Consider the following 20,731-nt stretch of genomic DNA (forward strand, 5'->3'; position numbering starts at 1 on the left):
AAACTGTACCTCCTTTTTAAGTTGCAAGGAGCTCTTAGATTTCTATGGGGTTATGTCCCCAAAAATTCCCTGTAAAGCTGAAAAATCTTAAGTCAAACCATCGTAAGTCTGAGAACATCTCGTGTATATTGTGTGAGGTCAGGGTCTGACTTCATTCTTTTGCATGTGGGTATCCATTTTTTTTCAGGACCATTTTTTGAAAATATTATTATTTCCCCATGAATAAACTTGGCATCTTGTCAATGTTTACCTTTTTCAGTGTGTTAATGTTGACACTCATGGTGCAAAAGCAATGGTGGGTAAAACTGCTGGCACCTTGCTGTGAATCAAGGCAATGGCACCAAACTATTGGTAGTCATTTTATTATTTACTACCAAACACTTGCAATAAAAAAGGTGGCAGTTTCACTTTAAAATGTCCTTGATCTAGCAGTAAAAATGAATGATATTGAAGCATGATCCTTGAAAATATGTCTTTTTAATATTCCATGTGATGAAATGGGAGGTACTCATAAAAGCACATCTGTTGATACTGAACTGTGCAGATCGACTCTAGGAAAAGCATTTGATGTAACGATTTGAGCTGCAAACCAGTGTGGCAAACTGAGTCAGATTTGGGTACTTGGCACATTGAAGCAAGCTCCTCACTTGGAGGAAAACAACTGACAGTATTTGTCAATGATAAAATCCAAGTTTTAAAGCAAAAATTAGAAAAGTCAGGAAAGTTATGTCTGCCATTCTGAGTTTGATGGTATCCCCAAATTTGATGACTTTTCTGATGAGATTGCTGGTGATACCCGTCAGTTTTATTTGGGAATGTTGGGTAGTGTAGTATGTCCACATATGGAAGATCTGTACATCTAACCAATATTTTCAAATTAATCCATGTGATATCTTATAAAATCATGCATATTTAAATATTTCAAAGTACAAGATAGGTAGGCCAGTAGATTTTTAAGTTAACAATACAAAAAGTTCCCTTATGATTTTATATTCCACACTGTAAACTAACTTTGAAGAAACTACTTCTCATTGAGTTGTTGTGCATATCAAAGAAGAATGTCTTCAGTTATATGAAAAAGCTTTTAATGTTCTCCTCCCTTCTCCAGCTATGTGTCTGTATAGCTAGATTTTCTTCACATCCTTCACCCAGAATAGCCTATTGCAACACATTGAATGTAGAAGCAGATATGAGAATCCAGCTTAGTTTCTATTAAGCAGACATTAAAGAGATTTGTAAAAATTATAATACCATGTCACTTTTCACTATTTTTTTCGGTTTTAGGAAATATAACCATCTCTCATGAAAATATCTATGTTTTTAGTGGGTTTAGTATTTTTAAATGAATTAAATATATTTAAAATTTCTATTTTTATTTCTAAAATGATAAATGTTGGTAGATATAAGTCACATAAATGAAAACTCTCTGAGATCTTCAATGATTTGTAGGACTATAAATGTGTCCTGAGAACAAAGGTTTGAGAACCACTAGTTTAATAGAACTTTTTTGTTGCTTTTGATAGAGAGGGTAGGGAAGGGCTAGGGACTGTTAAGTTTGTGGGAGGTTACAGTTTTTTTTTTTTTTTTTGAGACGGAGTCTCGCTCTGTCGCCCAGGCTGGAGTGCAGTGGCGCGATCTCGGCTCACTGCAAGCTCCGCCTCCCGGGTTCACGCCATTCTCCTGCCTCAGCCTCCCGAGTAGCTGGGACTACAGGCGCCCACAACCGCGCCCGGCTAATTTTTTGTATTTTTAGTAGAGACGGGGTTTCACCGTGGTCTCGATCTCCTGACCTTGTGATCCGCCCGCCTCGGCCTCCCAAAGTGCTGGGATTACAGGCGTGAGCCACCGCGCCCGGCCGGTTACAGTTTTAATTAGAATAGTCAGGGAATGCTTCACCTAGAGGGGATCATCTGACCAAAACTTGAAGGAAGTGAGGAAGCAAGCTATGCTCTGACAGCAGTTAAGCCCAAAGCCCAAAGGTGGAAAGATTCGTGGAATGGCAAGGGAGGCATTGTAGCTTCAGTGTAATAAGTGAGGGGAATGTAATAGGAAATAAGGTAAGAGAAAACATGGGAGGTTTTGGTGTTGGTGGTGGTGGTGGTGATGGTTAGCCCTTTTGGACTTCATGAAGCCATTTTGATGGTTTTAATTTTCACTCAGTGAAATTAGAAGCCACTGATTTTTTTTTTTTTCTCTCTCAGCATATTGTATCTTATATTTTAAAAAGATCACTCTGGTTACAATGCTAAGAATATTCACAGGTTGGGATAGGCTGGAGTTAAGGCTAAAAGACTAGTGAGGAAGGTAGTATCACAGATGACAGAGGAAGGTAGTTTAGACCAGGGTTGTGGCAGCAGAATTGCCAAGTGTCAGACTTTTATATGCTCTGGAGATGAACCCAGTAGAATTTCCTGGTGGATTGTGAGTGGAATGATAGTGGAGTCATAGATGATGAAGATATTTGTCTTGAGAAAATCCTTCATGCAGTAAATTAAATTGATTTCAATGTTGTTTACAGCTTCATTTTTTGGCTATGATTAACAAAATTAATATATTTAAAACATTGTATGGCCTCTGGGTTTTGTCTCCTAAAAGATGTCTCTCTTAGTAAGATTAGAAAAATATTCTTGTATTTTCTTCTACTTCTTTTAGATAGTTTCAATAAATTAGTTCTTTTATCTACCTGGTATTTGTTTTTGCTCTCATTAAAGCAGTTTCTCAAATTCAGAACTGTTGACATATTGGGCTGAATAATTCTTTGTTTGTGGAAGAATGTGCTCTGCTGTGCATTATAGGATGTTCAGTGGCATCCCTGGCTTCTACCCACTAGAGATTGGTAGCACTCACTTTCTACCTCAGTTAAGACAACTAAATGTATTATTTCCAGATGCTCCCAAATGTTCCCTTGGGGAAAAAAATCACTCCTCGTTGTGAACTTCAGTAAAGAACGTTAAAAAAAAATAAGCCCTGATTTTGAAATATGCATACTCAAATAGTATACCCAGTTTTATTTTCATCACATCAGTGTCATTAACAAGGTGAATCTAGAAACCATTCTGAATATATGGAAAAGACGGGAGGAGGAAAACCAAAGCACAGATGCTTCAACTTGAATCAGTCTTTTGGAACATAGTAACCTTGCCAGAATACTGCCAAAGTTTGAGCAGAATGATCTTAAATTTTGAAAAAGGAAGAATTAATAAGCAGATTCTGTCCCAGAATGTTGCTTTGCTTGTTTGTTTGTGTGGGTTTTTTTTTTTTTGTATTTGCATCTTTCATTTTTATTTTGGTTCTTGCCCATGATTATGTAGTTTAGTTGAAACAACAGTGTAAAGCAGTAGAAATAATGTACATAGTGCACTGGACTGATAATCAGAAAACCTAATCAGAAACTTGAATCTCTTTTTACATTTCCATTTTGATCAATTTTGGTTTCAATTGATCTTCAGTTCTGTGGTATGAAACATGAAGAATCTTATTGTGAAGATCAGTTAAACTGGTGTACTAAAAACCTTAAAAAAATTTAAAGCATTATAAGGAGTTATTAATACAAGGAACTATTATTTTACCTGCTTTAAGATTTTTGACAAAATTTATATTTAAAATGTAAAATTGTATCATAGTTCTAGACCTGTACTTTGAGATACTGTAGTCACTAACCACATATAGCTATTGAGCATTTGATATGTGGTTAGTCCAAATTGAGATGTACGCTAAATGTAAAATGTACACCATAGTTTGAAGACTTAGTATTAAAAAGAAATCAAATATCATAATTTATGTTGATTACATGTTGAAATGATAGTGGTTTGGGTATATTGAGTTAAAATAGATTTCTCTTTTTAATTACTTTTTAATGGTGTTACTGGATTACTTTATATATATGGCTTAATTGTGTTTCTAGTGGACTCTACTGGTCTAGACTTATTTGATGTTAATTTATAGAAGATAAACTTCAATGAGTGCCATTATCTGTAATATATGTTCTATAGAATCAGGAAATTTTAGTATAGAAAGAGTTTTCCCTATCAATTTTAATAGTGTTTGCAGATTATATTTTCCTCAAACCTCAGGGGAACTGTGATGCTGTATATTTTTTATTTAGATTTAATTCAGGTGTTTGGGAACTTTGGATTTCAATTTGATTTTTTAAAATACAATTTTTATACAAAACATTCAAATATTATATACTAAATTTAAAAGCAGAGAAGAGCACTAGTTAGTGCCATTAGATTAACTCATTGATTATTTAAGTTGTGGCTCTCCCATATTTTTGTTTGCTCTATCTGTGTTGGATCATGTATAATTTTGGAAGCAGGTAGACTGTTCCATATTTGTAAGCCTGATTTTCCCGATACTGTGCTATCAAACATCGTAAGTCAAATTATATGATGAGGCTGCTATTGGCTTGTGTTTAATAGAATAACTTCATTAGTTTCATTTACTGACTTCACAATTAAATTTTATAAACGTATGAAATTGTTAGAACACTAATGAATCCACTTTATAGGTATTTTGATTTTTGCAAAAAATACCTTTTGCGTTTTACATTTGTTTAAGATTTCGGCTGCAGAAAAATGGTTTGAAAAACCCTAATTTAATTAAACTTTTCATTTTACAGATTTAGAGTCTGATTCTAAGGAAAAATAGTTTGCCAAATTTCACACAATTATTTGAGTACTGATATCTGAATCCTGTGTATACAGTGTAAGTACTTTCTGTGATGTAGTAGTCTTCTAAGGATTGTTATATTTGAGTAGTGGTTGGATCTAGAACATCTTGATTTAAATTATGTCTTTAAAATAATATATTTGTTCATTGTGTAAAATAGTTTTAAATTTACTGAATATCACTCCTCGTTGTGATAGTTTATATAAATATATAAATATAATTATATATTATACAAACATAATATAATATATACTATATAAAAATATATAATATAAATATATAAAATATAAAATATATAAATATAATATATATTTTTATTATATATTATATAAAAATATATTCTATAAATATATTTATTAATATATTTATTAAATATATTTTATAAATATATTTGTATAATATATAATCTATATTAGGTATAGAATATATTTTATATATAAATATATTTTATATATTATATATTTTAAAAGAGATATATACATTATATAAATATATAATATATTTAATATATTTTAAAAGATATATATACATTTTATATATAAATATATATAATTAAAAAGATGTATATATATACTTGAATTTTCTTTGAATTATTTTCATTTGGTCTTTAGGCACCCAAGGATAGGAGCTTTATCCATAACACTTGGAACTTTCTTCATGATCCTGTTGAGTAAGCACTGTAGAGGCAGGTGAAAGAGGTTGACTGACATCCTGACTGACAGGAGAGGTTATGCTGTCTACCTGATTAAGATATTTTTTTCATTGTGGGGCCCTCTGGTGAGCATCACATGGGACCTAAAATTTTCCTATGTACCAATTCATAGAGGCTCATTCACATACCTCTTCTTCAGACTTTTTTGTAATAAGTCTTCCAGTCTTATTCCTTCAGCATTCCTAATCATCCTGCAGAAACTATTAGCCATTATATATTAATATGCATAGGTTATTAACTCAAGCAATTTCTTCTTTAGGCAAAGTAGATGTAATGGTAGGTCTTTCTACTGTGAAGATTTTCTTTCATTTCTTAGTCTGACACCCTGCCCCCATTACCGCCCCCCACCCGGGTTGGGGTGTAATGCCTCAGCAATGTATTTCTGGATGTTACTGGCATTAAGTGAGAGCCATGTATAAACCAGATGTTTACCCCCTCTGATGTGAAATTCCCCAGAAGGCCATCTGTATTGTTTGATGGAGAGACAGTGATGTGGAGGAGTAGATTTTTGATAGTTTGAATAACCTATTTAAAAACTTCCTTGTGCCTTTGGGCTTGCTTTGTCTTACATGTTCTGTATATACCACCTCTGGTTAATGAAGGAGATCTCCTGGGTACATCTACTTTTTATACATTAAAAAGGGTGGCATGGTTCCTGAAAGATGTATGTAAATGTTTTCTTTCCCATGTACCCATGTGAATGGTCACAGGGCCTTTTAGGTGAATGCCAGGAAGACAGTTTTGGTATAATGCAGTATAGGATTATTTGAGAGTACCTGGTTGTCTCTTGATGTAAGGAATTAATGGGGCTATAAACTGAGTAAAGTATAGGAATTGGGTGAAGGCCTGTGACTAAATAATGACAACATTTAGACTTTGGTGAGAGTTTATATTCTGGCCCTATATACTCCTCTTTCATCTTTTTATCTTTTTCCTCTGAGCTTTGGGGTATTCTGTCAAAATTTTCTTCTAATTTATCTTTATTTTAGGTTTCATTTTCCCATTATAGTTTTAAATCTATCATGTGTGTATAGTTCATCCTAATATTAGTTGTTATATTTTCACCTTTTGACCTTTTTGAGAACAGGACTTTGCTATTTCTTTCAGTACATCTATTTCTATGGAGTAGCATTTCCTTGTTTTTTTTTTTTTTTTTTTTAGAGGATCCCTCATTTTTGAGGGGAGGGCATGCAATGTTTTTCTCTTACTCGTCCTCATAGTAATAAATTGATGCCTGTCGACTGTTAACTCAGAGTCAAGGAAGAGTTGAGCTGTATTCTGTCACAGTAGACGATGGTTCTTGCCTGAAATTGGGGATTATTTATATTTCTTGCATATTTGCCTTATTTTTAGAATCCTAAAAATCCACAGATTAGCTATGGTAGAAAATTTTGCCTTGATGCTATAGATTCCTTCCCTTTTCCACTTATTGTGGCCAGTCATGCCAGTGATAAGGTGTGGATGTACCTAACCTACTTCAGTGTCTTTCTATGCTTGGCTTCCCTTATTGGTGTCCAGGTCTCAGCTGATTTCCCTCAATCAAAGATGAATCCCGGGGTTGCATAATGATACTGATAAGAGTCCAAATATTGCGAATTCAGCATAAAGTGGGGAGTGCAAACAATGTGCCCCTTTTTGGTTCACCATCTGCCCTTTCTTCTAGCACTCACCTCTTTGAGTTATAGATTGTTGGAAAGAGTCTGCATGAAGGAAAGTGGTTGTCTCACAGGAGAAGGAGGTCCCCAATGAGGCTAATTTGGCTCCTTTCATTACACCACATCTGTCTAATATCCAGCTGGAATTTGTTAAAGTTTCTGGAAAATAAAGGTTGCTCCTCTCTGTTTTCCAGTGATGATATTCTTCCTATTAAAAAAAGGTTTTGTAATATTTCAATGAAAAATTTTAAAAGTATAGAAAAGAGTGAATGTTAGATTTTGTTTATTTCACCAGCATCTTATTCAGTGTGTATAATTTTTATCAACATGTTTAAATTTGATAAAATACAGGCATATAATTATTTTTAGTTTTATGTTTATATGCCAAACATAAGGCTAATTGCAGTTAACTTTGATAGCTAATGAGTAATTATCATTTGCTTTTTAGAAAATGGACTCTACATCTCTCTTACCAACATTTTTAGATGTGGATCTGACAATATCACATATTAAATGTCTTCCCAAGGATATTCTGGTGAAATTTCAAGGCATAAATAATAATGAATGTGAGTTTGACTACCACATATTGCAGAGAGAAATACAACATACTCCAAAAGTGAAAAATAATGTGGAAATTGATGAATTTTGTTTGGTGGAAGAAAGAGTATCTGGAGAATGGCAGAGAGGAAGAGTCGTGGAAAAGAAAAATGAACTCTATACAGTGCTCCTCATAGATCGTGGAGAAGAACTAAGAGTTGCTGGTCCACAGATTGCTTCAGCCTGTGGCAATTTATTTGAGCTACCGCCACGGGTAGTATTTGGTATTTTTGCGAATATACTACCAGTTGGGGAAAAATGGTCCCCTAAAGCTTTGAATTATTTCAAGTCATTAGTAGGAATACAAGTGAAAGGTTATGTGCAAGCTATTTTACCTCTGCAAATGTTTCTTTTTGAAGTGCCAAAAATTATATCTCAGGCTCTCGAGTTACAATTAGGAAGACTTGTTGATGGAGATTCATTTCGTCTTATTGTGGAAATGTTAGAAGAATTCCCTCAACAAATGCCAGATTTATCGCAACATAAAAGACCTGAATTGTCATTAGGTGATAAAGACACTTCACTTGATATTCAACATGTTCTGGATAAGTTGCAGCCATCTTTGTCAGTAGGAAGTACTGAAAGTGTAAAGGTATCATCTGCATTGAGCCCAAGTAAATTTTATTGTCAGTTAATTAAATGGACTCCAGAACTAGAAAACTTGACAGCACATATGACTTTACATTATGATACCATCTGTCAAGAAACTAGTCCCACATGTGATAATTTTGGACTACTTTGTGTTGCCAGAAGGCGAAATGGACAGTGGCATAGAGGAATTCTTCAGCAGCTCTTGCCCCCAAATCAAGTAAAAATTTGGTTTATGGATTATGGCAGTAGCGAGGCTATACCCTCAATTTATGTAAAGAAACTTAAACAAGATTTTATTTTAGTACCATTATTTTCATTTCCATGTTCTCTGACATGTTTGCACAGTGAAGATAGAGATGCAAGAACATTTCAACTGAGTATATTTAAACAGGCATTATTAGGACAAGTGGTATATGTACACATTGATTGGTTCAATAAGGATGAGCATTTGTATTACGTGACATTACAAACTCAAGAGTCTACAGTTAATTCTAAGTGTCTACTGAAGACTGTAGGCACACAAGTACTTTGTCCGATGTCTGATTCAAAAATATCCAGTATCTTGAGTGAGACAAATGTGTCTGATGTAAACAGCTTTGCAGTTGAGAGTTTTATGGGAAATATTGAATGGTCAATAGACTCTCTAAATAAAAAAGGCATTTTAAAAGTAGGTTTTCCCATTGAAACAGTAGAAATGGAGATAGAGGCTGCCTACATAGCTTTTATAGCATATGTATTAAACCCATCAAATTTCTGGGTACGCACTAATGACCATCAGAATGAATTTCAAGAAATAATGAAAAATATAAACAAATTTTATGATTTGTGTGAAAACGATGAAATGATTCTAAGAAAACCTGAACCTGGATTATTTTGTTGTGCTAGATATAGCAAGGACAGACGTTTTTACAGAGCTGTCATCACTGAAATTAATGGTTATAAGATTAATGTTTATTTTTTGGATTATGGTAATACTGACTCCATACCATTTTTTGATGTAAAAATTTTGCTTCCAGAATTTTGTGAGTTACCTGCCTTAGCAATGTGCTGTTCACTTGCACATATATTTCCTGTTGAAGATTTATGGACTAAGGCTGCAATTGATTATTTTAAAAAATTAGTTTTGAACAAAGCAATTTTGCTTCAGGTTATAGCAAAAAAAGATGACAAATACACCGTAAATATTCAAAGTGTTGAAGCCTCAGAAAATATTGATGTTATCTCTCTTATGTTACAAGCTGGATATGCAGAATATTGTCAAGTAGAACTAAAATATTTTCCAAAATCTGTAAGTGAATATTCAATGTTAAATTCAAAATCTAAAAACAAAGTTAATATTAAAAAAGTCATATCTGCCCTTCTTGAAGGACCTAAATCTAAAAAGTACCTTTCAAATAACCTAGTAGAAAATAACTTGTCTTTGCCAAAGTCCCCAGCTGTTAATGTCTCAGATTTAAAAAATCCTTTCACCTTGTCTGTGGGACCTGAGTCATCCTGGTCTTATAAAGAATATAGTTTTAAACCAGGAACAGTTCTTGAAGTTAAATGTTCCTATTATTATGGCCCAGGTGACTTTTCATGCCAGCTCCAATGTAAGTTAGAAGACCTAAAATTACTAATGGAGCAAATTCAGAATTACTATAGTATTCATTCTGATCCTTACGAGATTGGGCAGACGGCTTGTGTTGCTAAGTATTCTGGGAAGTGGTATAGAGCTGCTGTTTTGACTCAAGTATCAAAAGAAGTTGACATAGTATTTGTTGACTATGGTTACCAAAAAAGGGTTTTAATTAAAGATCTTTGTGCAATTAACCCACGTTTTCTCTTGCTAGAAAGCCAAGCCTTCAGATGTTGTCTTAACCATTTTATTGATCCTGTTAGTTGTAAATTATTCAGTTGGACAAGAAAAGCATTCAGAGACTTGCGGAATTTTATCTCTTCATCTAGAGGGTTATTGACTTGTATCATCTATGCCTTAGTTATTATACATCCCAACCATTTATATAACTTAGTGGATTTACAGTCCTCATTTGCTAGTGCAAAAGAATTTCTTATGAATCGTGGCTCTGCTCAGTATATCACATTATCAGAGACATTCCCATCTTTAGTTAGTCTTTACAGTTACTGTTATTCTTCCTTTAATATAAAAATTGGAAGTGAAGAAGAAGTATATATATCTCACATATATAGTCCCAAAAAATTTTATTGCCAGCTTGGCAGAAATAATAAAGATCTAGAGATGATAGAAACAAAAATCACAGAGAGCAGTAACCTCAAAAATTGTCCAAAATATGATTCTAATAAAATGAGAGTGTGCATATCTAAGTATGTAGAGGATGGTCTCTCATATAGAGCTTTAGCAGTACCAACAGATTCATCATCTGAATTTCAAGTCTATTTTGTAGACTTTGGAAATAAGCAATTAGTAGGAGAAAATATGTTGAGGGCCATTTCAGCTCAGTTTCCAGAGTTGTTGTTTACACCTATGCAAGCTATTAAGTGTTTTTTGTCAGATCTTAGAGATGTAGATATTCCAGCAGAAATCAGTAGTTGGTTTAAAGACAATTTCTTGGGAAAACCATTAAAGGCGATAATATTGTCACAGGAGTCAGATGGACAGCTTGGTATAGAATTGTATGATGGATCTCAATATATAAATGAGAAAATTAAAGTGTTGCTTCATGCTTATGGAAAAAGACATTGTGACCAAGCATGCTGCATGGAAAAGAGTAATAAAATAAATGAGAATAAGAGACTTACTACTTCTTTGAAAGGCAGAACAGGAAACAACTATCGCCATAATGTGATTAATAAAACTAGTCCAGTAACATATTCCGAAAGAAAAATGGATCAATTGATGCATCCCAAAAGTATATATGCCAGGTTTTTGAAACCATCAGTGTGTTATAAAATGGAACCGGTGTCAAAAAACAAAATGAAGAATTCTTTGAATGATGGGCTTAAGGGTATAAAAATTGCCCCTGGAGCTGCACATATTCTTGAGAACAGGGGTGTGCTTCAAAAACCACTAAAGGTTGTATCACAGTCTTTTATCAGAGCATTAAATCAAACATCCTCACAAAACCCATATGACCTTATTAGGCCACGGATTAAAGACCTTCCTCAACCCCAAATTTATTTGAATGCCAAAGTTAAAGGGTATGTATCTAATATCAGTAATCCAGCAAGTTTCCATATTCAGCTTGCTGAGAATGAAAGTATAATTATCAGACTTGCTGATGCTCTAAATACGACAGCAAGGAGATTGAAAGAGAAAAAATCAGTTACACTTCTAGTGGGAGATCTTGTAGTTGCGGAATATTCTGGTGACAATGCCATTTACAGGGCAGTAATTAAGAAAATTTTGCCAGGAAATTCTTTTGAAGTAGAATTTATTGACTATGGTAACTCTGCAATAGTAAACACATGTAAAATTTATGAACTTCAGAGGGAATTTCTAACTGTTCCTCAGCTAGGAATCCATTCTTTTCTTAGTGGAGTAAAATGGAATGAGCCTGATGAAATATGGGATGAAAAAACTGTGGATTATTTTACTTCGAAAGTACATAACAAAACAGTTTATTGTGAATTTTTGAAAAAGCATGATCAGAAATGGGAAGTAAATTTGATTTGTGATGAAAGATGTGTCATTAATGAACTACTGAAATGGAAAGCGTGTTCAAAACTACAGAAGTCAGCATTGCAAATGCCTCAGGTTCTTGCTCAAAAGGTGAGCCCAGGTGATAATAATGAAATGAAGAAAGGAAAATCAAATGAGTCTGAAGGTTCTATGAATTCGAACCAACAGCTGTTTAAAATTCCTTTCGAAGAATTCAAACCTGGACAACTTGAAAAAGCTGAAATGCTTAATGTTTCAAAAAGTGGAAGATTTTATGTGAAGTTATCCAAAAATAAAAAGATTTTATCAGATTTAATAGTATTAATTACTAAAGAAGAAAAAAATTCCCCCCTTTTATCAATGGAAAGTATTGAAAAAGGTTTAGAATGCTTGGCAAAATCTAAAAATACCTTGAAATGGCATCGATCAAAAGTGGAAGAAAAATATGTTGATGATAAAGTACTTGTTTTTTTAGTAGATTGTGGTATCTATGAAATAGTGCCTGTATGTAATACCAAGCTGCTTAGTAACGAAATAAGAAATATTCCTAGACAAGCTATACCTTGTAAGTGGATTTGGTTTGAAAATTCTAAGAACATGTCCTTTGAGTGCTTATTTGCTCATTTGGAAATAAATATTCTTTTCCTGAAATATTTAGATGCTGTTTGGGAAGTAGAAATTTTGGTAGATGACCTGTTACTTTTGGAATACTTAAATTTGAATACAGTTCATGTTGAAGAAAACAAACTTAGACCTGCAGAAATTGTTTACAACTTTGAATCTAAGACTCCTGTATCATCATGCACAATAAAATCATTTACTTGGGTTCAATTCCAAAATGATAGGCAGTATTCTGGTATTGCAACCGCTGTTTCTGATCCATCAGACTTCAGTATTCAGTTAGAAGATTTCTTTGACATAATGAAATATCTTTTTATGTTGCTTTCTGATCTCCCGGAGACCTTACAAACATTGCCTCAGGAGTTCATAATTCCCGGTTCTAGTTGTTTGTTCAAATATAAATCGGAAGATCAGTGGAATAGAGTAGAAATTTCTGAAGTCTTACCTCATTCTTTATGTCTTGTGTTGATTGACTATGGATTTTCTTTTTATATACATTATTCAGAAATTATAAATCTTAAAGTTGTTCCTGAGGAACTTTTGAATTTGCCAAGGCTGAGTTATCCATGTATTTTATATGGTATCTTACCTGCTAAAGGAAAACATTGGAGTGAAGAAGCCAAAAGCTTTTTTCGAGATTTCCTAAGTAAACCAGACCTAGTTTTTCAGTTTAGGGAATATAATTCTGAAAAAAAACTGAAAGTAGATGTCATTCATGAGAAAAAGAATTTGGCAGATATATTAGTTGCATCTGGTCTCGCAACTTATTCTAAAGATTCAGCTCATCTTGATGCAATTACTGCTACTGACTCTACTAAAAATCCAATATAAATTACAGAGTAAGCCTATTTTCCCATTGTTAGATCAAAATTGTTACAAAAAACAAAATATAAATTTTACATGCACTGAGAAACAAAAGTGTAAACAGAAATCTACAAAGAGGAAAGATGTCTGTAAGAACCTCTTAAGGAAAATTCGTATTAGTAAAAGATCACATTCTAGAAATTTAACAGTGAGAAAGAAAGTTGGTAGTGGAAAACATTTCCAGAGTGCCATTTTGTTTGATACATGTACAACAGCTTCATTTTGGGAACTGCCCGATGGTTTGAAGAACAGCAGTTATGTTGAAGACATTTTTGAAAAACTACCAACCGAAGGAATACAGGAAAATAAGACAATGAACTTGAGAACAGCAGTAAAAACATCACATGATAATGGAAAAAAAAAATCAGAAGAACACTTAAAAGGTAAATAGACATTTTTATAAAGTAGATTATTTTCTGTAGATTCTTTTTTTTATTCCTTAAAAGTTTTTCATGTACTAACATCCAAATTGAAAATAAATGGCAGGAAAACTTACTAGAAAATCTGGATAAATGGATGAACTGGAAGTGGCCACTATGATTATAAAACTTTGCTTCACTCTCTTTACATTTTTTGAATGGTGGAGTTTTTAGAATGTAGTCAAAGATTTTAACCACACATGCATGCACACATGCATGACATTTCACAAATAATTTCAAGGGTTTCATAAAACTCCTAAATGTCTGTAGATCTCATGTTAATAAATCTTGCTATTATTAGTGAGCTTCCTGGGCTCATTTTGAAGAATCGTTTTTCTGTTCTATATAGTTTTATATCATATGAAATGTCTTTAGGTGTTTTGAGTGTGCTTCTAGCATATTTCTGAACCAGATAAATTTATAAATAAACTGATTCTAGCATATTTTCTCTTAAATCTTTTAGATGTCAAACTGACCCTAAAATATTGTTAAAATTTTAATATTTTATGCACTACAGTATTGTCTGATTTTGTTTATCCACATTACATTCATTTTCTGTATGGATTAGTTACTGAGGATTTTGTAGGCTGTAAAGAATGTTCCCTGGCAAATGTTTGTTTTGACTTTATAAATAAAACGTATGTTATTCTACATTCTGTATTATAACTAATGTCATAACAGGCTATACTCTTTCAGTGAGTGGAAATATCTTGTTTTTACTGATGTAATGTTAGAACGTATTTTATTTGAATTTCACCTAGATGTTTTATAGTGAATTGATAAATGCTTTACAATTGGCGCCCTTTTCTATCTAATTTTTGAATCTTTCCTGATAGCAGTAGTGGTTATTGTAGCAATAGAAACAGCTACCATATTTTGAGTGCTTATTATGCTTCAGGCACTGTCTCAAGAGTCTTATATGTATTACCTCATTTAATGCTTATTACAACTCTACAAAGTATGTTGATATAAAGGTCTAGGAACCTAATAACTAGTACTCCCCTTCGAGTTCTAAACCACTTTCAAATAAACTTCTTCAGAAGGGGAAAGATAATTGTTAAGCAAAATGTCACACTTAAACAAACAAAATAAATAAAACCAAAAACAATATTAAAGACTGACTTATATTAATGGAAAAATTGGCTTACCAATAATGAAATAAGGAATTATTTAGACTTACACAGACGGTTATAGGCATAGACAAGAGAATCTTCTTGGGAGGGTACCCATGTAAAACAGCCTGAGGCAGTTCTCCCCAGAAAGAAAAGGAGGAGGAAGAGGCTAATCAAACATAGGTCTTTTTCCTTCCAAATGGACCAATGAGATTGACCTTACTTCTGGAAGGCATAAGTAAGAAGAACAAAGAGGCTAGGAGTATTATGCTAGGAGAGTGCCCCACCCATGAACCTCCACATGGAAGGAAACATCAGGAGTGGGAAAGAAGCATTTTCCTCCAGGCTATTATCACCACTTTATGGATGAGTCTCAGGGAAATTAAGTATCTTGCCCATGAATTTAAAGCTGGTAAGTAAGGAACTGAGATTTTCAACTCAGATTTCTCTGACTGCTTTTGTTTGTTATTTATACTGCCTTTTGAAAAGTAGTTAGCTTACTTGGGGAAGAGTTTCCTATAAACTCTTGGCACCAAACCATACATTTTGGCTCTTACATCCTTTACTGTTCCCTTACCTGTGCATGTGTCTAACTTCTTTTATGTTTTTTTCCCCATCAGATTCTTTAAGGACCCACTTTGGGTCCCAGCTTCTATCTCATAGCACTCCTAACACACAGTGAATCACTGAGTGAGTTAAAGTAGCTGTTGTAAAAGCAGTTAGAAAACCAAACATTAAATTATACTTCAAAACACAGATTTGAAGTCCTATGTAAGGAAAAAAATCATGACTTTGTATGACAAATATAAGAAATATAGTTTCATGGACTAATAATAAATTTCCATACTTGCTGTAATCATAGCCTTAAAACAAAGCAAGAAAACAACATTAAAAAAAAAAACTGGTTTTATTGCCTTTACTATTTCAGCTCCTACCACCTCTATTACTCTTCCACTATTATTGCCTGCAGGTACTCTGGGTCCAGGGCAAAGTGATTTTAGTAGTTCCTCTTGGTTTAAGACATCAATATTTGAAAGAGTCTTACCTACTAAAAAAGCATAAAAGGGACTCTGTTACAGTGGTTCTCAACCTTGACTTTGCATTGGAATCAACAAAGGAAGCTTTCAAAAAACTCCGACGCCTGGGTCCCTGTTAAAAATTAAACATTCTGTTTTAATTGGTCAAGAACTGTGGCTTTACTAATGGGTGTTTAAAGCTCTCCTGGTGATTCTAATGCACAGCTAAGGTTGATAATCACTACTCTAGAGAGGACTGTAGATAACTTCCTGAATTATTTTGTGAGAAAAAAATAATTTTAGGCTTTATGTGTAAAAACTCTTAGAATCTATTCTTCCTGTATTTGAAGTCCAGACTATACATAATGAGTCACAGTAATTTTGAGCTAAACAATTCAGAGTAAATAGTAAAAATATCATCATGTTAGAAATGGCCTAGATGTATAATATGTTTACTTTATCTTGCCCAGGTATTGTTCTAAATGCAGAAGTTGCCACCCTTTACACTTGGAAAATTGGCTTAACTATCCCATAGTTTCAGCCTATTTTAGCATCAGTGTTTAAATATTCAGGGTAATTGTTTTTATCTGTAGACTATTTTCTCCAGAACAAACTTGTTAGTCTTTTTCCAGGATGTTTTCTCATTTATTTTTGTTTTTCAAAATCATGCTTTCTTGCCCACATGCTTGTTTTTGCTTGAAAGTCCTTGTGTAGATTATGAGAACTAGAGAATGTAATAACCCGTTCAAAAAAAGCACAAGAAATATCTGTTCATTCTTTGCTAATGAGGCAGTGCTTAATGGTAATGTGTGCCTATCCTTCTACAGTTACTTATTTAACTGGAAGTCATCTTTGAAAGAAATCTAGAATGATAACCCATTTTTAAAGAAGAGTTTTTGATATTTTAAATATGAAGTAACATCTAGACATCCAGAGGAGAATGGCTGATAGACATGTGAAATGTCAGACTAAGTCTTGAGAACACAACACTATTGAGTCAGAGAGATTTATGAATTGCTTGCATTGAATGGTTATTAAAAGTATGGGCACTGAGGCTGACTCCCTAAGTGTGAATATTTGCTTTATCCCTTATTAGTAATAAAACCATGGGTAAGCTTTCAAACTCTTTTGTGCCTCAGTTTCTTCTTGTGTAAAATGGAGATCATAATAGTAACTACCCCTTTGGGTGGTTGTGAAGATTAAATAAATTAAAACATGTAAAGCATTGCAGTGTTGCCTGGTACATAATAAATGCTCACTAACTGTTAGAAATATAATCATCCTGATAAAACTATATTTGTTTTGAAAGTATTTTTGTGAAATCATAAGTTAAAATAATTTTTGATGCTGCTAAGCAAGAAACTGAACTATATTTAGGGTGAATACACACAGATGTGTTTAGTATTGGTATAATGGTTACATTCATCATTAAATTTCTATTTGGAAGATAGGATTTATGAGTAAGAGATGATTTATGAGTAAGAGGTGATTATAGTTCCAGATAAAGAATAGAATAGGTTATATATATTTTTTCCATTGTAGACATATATTGCTAAATGAACAAGTTTTTAGTTGTTACATAGAATTATATATATAGCATGTGTTATATAATTGTATATATAGTGTATGTTTTACATACTATATATTATACTATATGTTATACATATAATTGTTAAGTAAAAGTTTATAGTTTATAGGAATTTTTAAATGAATAAATCTTGAGTAACTCTTAATGAGATCCATAATGATTTGAAGATTATATTACAATATACTGATGATTTTTTGTTTTTCAGTAGAATAAAATGGAAGCTCAGATCACTTATGCATTAGTTTGGTAACAAATGATATATAGGATACCCAGTAATTACTATCTTGGTTGAGACACTGTAGAGCTAGAGTAAAGGTGTTAAGCATAGTACGGCAACTTCCAATATTAAATCATGTTAAATGAATCTAGATTTTTCAGGTTTTTTTCCCCAGGAGACCTTGTTAGATTGTTAGATTGCTGTAGAAATTTTCTGTGACCTAGGACATGATAAAAAGATTTAAAAAAGATTTTTACTTAGTAATAATTTTTAAAAGATTATTACCTAGTAAATGTGGTTCACCAGTGTGAGATATCTTGAAAATATTTTATTTGATGAACTATTCTTCTTTGTGTGTGGTTTCAAAGGCAATAAATACCATTTTACCTTCTGATACTTTACACGTCTTCCCTGACCTTTGTTTCAGTTCCTACTTTGTCGAGTTATAATTGCAACTGTGGTTAATATAAAGAGAGTTAGTGCTACCATTTCCCTGGAAAATATAAGTGCTTATAGGAGTGACATTTATTAAAAGGGAATAGAGAAGTCAGACATAATCTCTTCTTTCCTTGTGTTTAGCTCATAGTATGATAATTTTCTATCATTTTATTTTGAGTAATATTTAATTTTAGTTGGGTTTTATATTTTTGGTTATTAGCTACTTGGAGATATTTGTGATATTCAAGAACAGTATATCCAGTGGGGAAGGGGAATCACTATTTTGTCATTTCATTTACTATTGAATTGGAATTTATTTTGCAAGTAAATATTAATTGAGCAAGTTCAGAGTATTATTTTGATGCAAAGATAGAGCCATAAAATTATACAAGTGCACTTAAGAGTTAGCATAAGCCAAACATTTCTGAAGAACTGGATATGGGGTGATTTAAAGAATATTTGCAAAAATTTAGAAAATTCCTAAGCAAGCTAGGGACGATCAAGTGTGTTAATATCTGTGTGTCTGTATTGAGCATGTTGATATTGTCATCTCTTTGATGTTGGGAAATAATTTCCAGAAATACTGTAAGTTTGAATTTGGTATCCTGAAAGTTAAAGTTTACTTAAGAGTTGGAAACTTCATGTATGTATTTTTTCAAACAAGTTCATTTCTAGTTTGTGATTATTTTAGAACAGACAATGTAACATTTACTTTTTGTAACCTAAACTCTCTGAACACTTTTGTGTCATTCCCTCTCCCCTAAGCCCTGCCAGATCTTGAAGATTATTTACACTATTATGAAGAATATCTCCCTTGGAAAATAATTCATTTTGTACAACTACTTCTTCTTTTTTTTTTTTTTTTTTTTTTTTGTGACAAAGTCTTGCTCTGTCACTCAGACTGGAGTGCAATGGTGCTTGCTAATTTTGTATTTTTAGGAGAGACAGGGTTTCACCATGTTGGTCAGACTGGTCTTGAACTCCTAACCTCAGGTGATCCACCCGCCTCAGCCTCCCAAAGTGCTGGAATTACAGGCATGAGGCACTGCTCCCGGTCCCCACATTTTACACAACTTGTATAGCTATTGTATCACTGGGGTGCTTTTGTTGTTTAGTCACCATAAAATATGGCAAAGTTAATGATTTTGGTTTATTAAATAAAATGAGTTTGAATGTCAAAGAAAAGGCATTATGATGTCTTTTTTTTTTTTTGGAGGGGGCACCAATTTAATCAGGAAGGACCAATCATTTGCCTTTAGTTTTCAGAGTTCCTTTAACTTCAGTTATGTCTTAATGTATAATATTTTATATTTGGAAATGATAAGAATATACAAACTAGAAAATTTATTTGCAGCATTTAAATTATTAAATCCTGCAGAAAATGATGTTTTGACAAGTCTATATTTCAGTTAAATTTTTTTGTTTTTTGAAATGGTGTCTCACTCTGTCGCCCAGGCTAGAGTGCAGTGGCGCGATCTCAGCTCACTGCAACCTCCTCCTTCTGGTTTCAAGCTATTCTCCTGCCTCAGCCTCCCGAGTAGCTAGGAATACAGGCACCCGCCACCTTGCCTGGCTAATTTTTGTATTTTTAGTAGAGGCGAGGTTTCACCATATTGGCCAGGCTGATCTCGAACTCCTGACCTTGTAATCTGCCCGCCTCGGCCTCCCAAAGTGCTGGGATTGCAGGTGTGAGCCACTGTGCCTGGCCAATTTTAATTGATATTTTTCCTGTTTGGACAGAAATCCAATAAAGAAAATAGCTGAAGATATATGTGAAATTAGGTTGCCTTCTTTTAAGATAGTTTATAATTTAAAACTAGCTTTTTTGTTTTATTTTGAAAGTATTATTTTTCAGCCTGTTATACTGTATAATTATAGAAGATGTGTAGTAATAGTGCAGTTTTATTCAGAGTGCTTTCAAATAAAAACAAACAGTAGTGTTTGTATCTTAGTATTTTTATTTTCTTAGGATTAAGTTTTATTTTATAGGTATAGGCAAATTGGAATAATGCTCTTTTCCATTCTAAAAAATTTCTGTTAATTTAAGTTAGTAAGATCTGTTATTTTATAAATGTTGCTAACAGATTTTTATTTAAGAATTTGAAGAACAGTAGAACATTTAAGTTACTGTGTAAAATATTATATTTCAAAACTTAGGATTGTTAAAACTTTTAAATTTTTTCCTTCCTAATGCTAATCTATATAAAGAATGAGTTTTCAATCTCATGTAAAATGGCTTTCAATATAGAAAAAAGTGATTCATTAGTAAACCAGGCAAGATTGTTGATATTTTTAAAAATAATATTCACATATACATTTTTCAAGGCTCTATATTGATGTGAAATAAAACACTCAGGTCCAAAACTGTTAAATAAAGACAAATTATTCAGATATTTGTATTTTCCTAGCATAGTTGTGATTTTAAATCTTCTCTATGAGAGCCTGAGTAGGTTAAATTTCAGAGGGTCTGAACTTTTTGTTTTTACTTTTTAAATCTGTATATGTTAATATCAGCGTAACTTTTTTTGATTTTTAGAGGAATATTGAACTCTAATATCACTTTTTAAGCAGTTTTGATATTGTCGCTGACTATTATTTGTGTATATCCAAG

General features: G+C 32.9%; 1 protein-coding gene across 4 annotated transcripts in view; it reads left to right on the forward strand.

Moving 5' to 3' along the window:
* The window catches only part of LOC105479857 (tudor domain containing 15), a 72,398-nt gene extending 52,268 nt beyond the window's left edge, over nt 1-20,130 (forward strand). For 3 of the 4 annotated variants that reach the window (XM_011738179.3, XM_011738181.3, XM_011738180.3), the window contains 2 exons: nt 4,622-4,707; nt 7,487-20,130. In XM_011738179.3, the coding sequence (XP_011736481.2) occupies nt 7,490-13,297 (5,808 nt within the window). In that variant the 5' untranslated portion in view covers nt 4,622-4,707; nt 7,487-7,489 and the 3' untranslated portion in view covers nt 13,298-20,130. The remainder of the gene's footprint in view (nt 1-4,621; nt 4,708-7,486) is intronic. The other variant, XM_011738183.3, reaches the window with a different exon arrangement.
* Nucleotides 20,131-20,731: the final 601 nt, after the last annotated feature.

This window comes from Macaca nemestrina, chromosome 13 (assembly GCF_043159975.1).
Source record: "Macaca nemestrina isolate mMacNem1 chromosome 13, mMacNem.hap1, whole genome shotgun sequence".
In the NCBI taxonomy this organism is placed as follows: domain Eukaryota; kingdom Metazoa; phylum Chordata; class Mammalia; order Primates; family Cercopithecidae; genus Macaca; species Macaca nemestrina.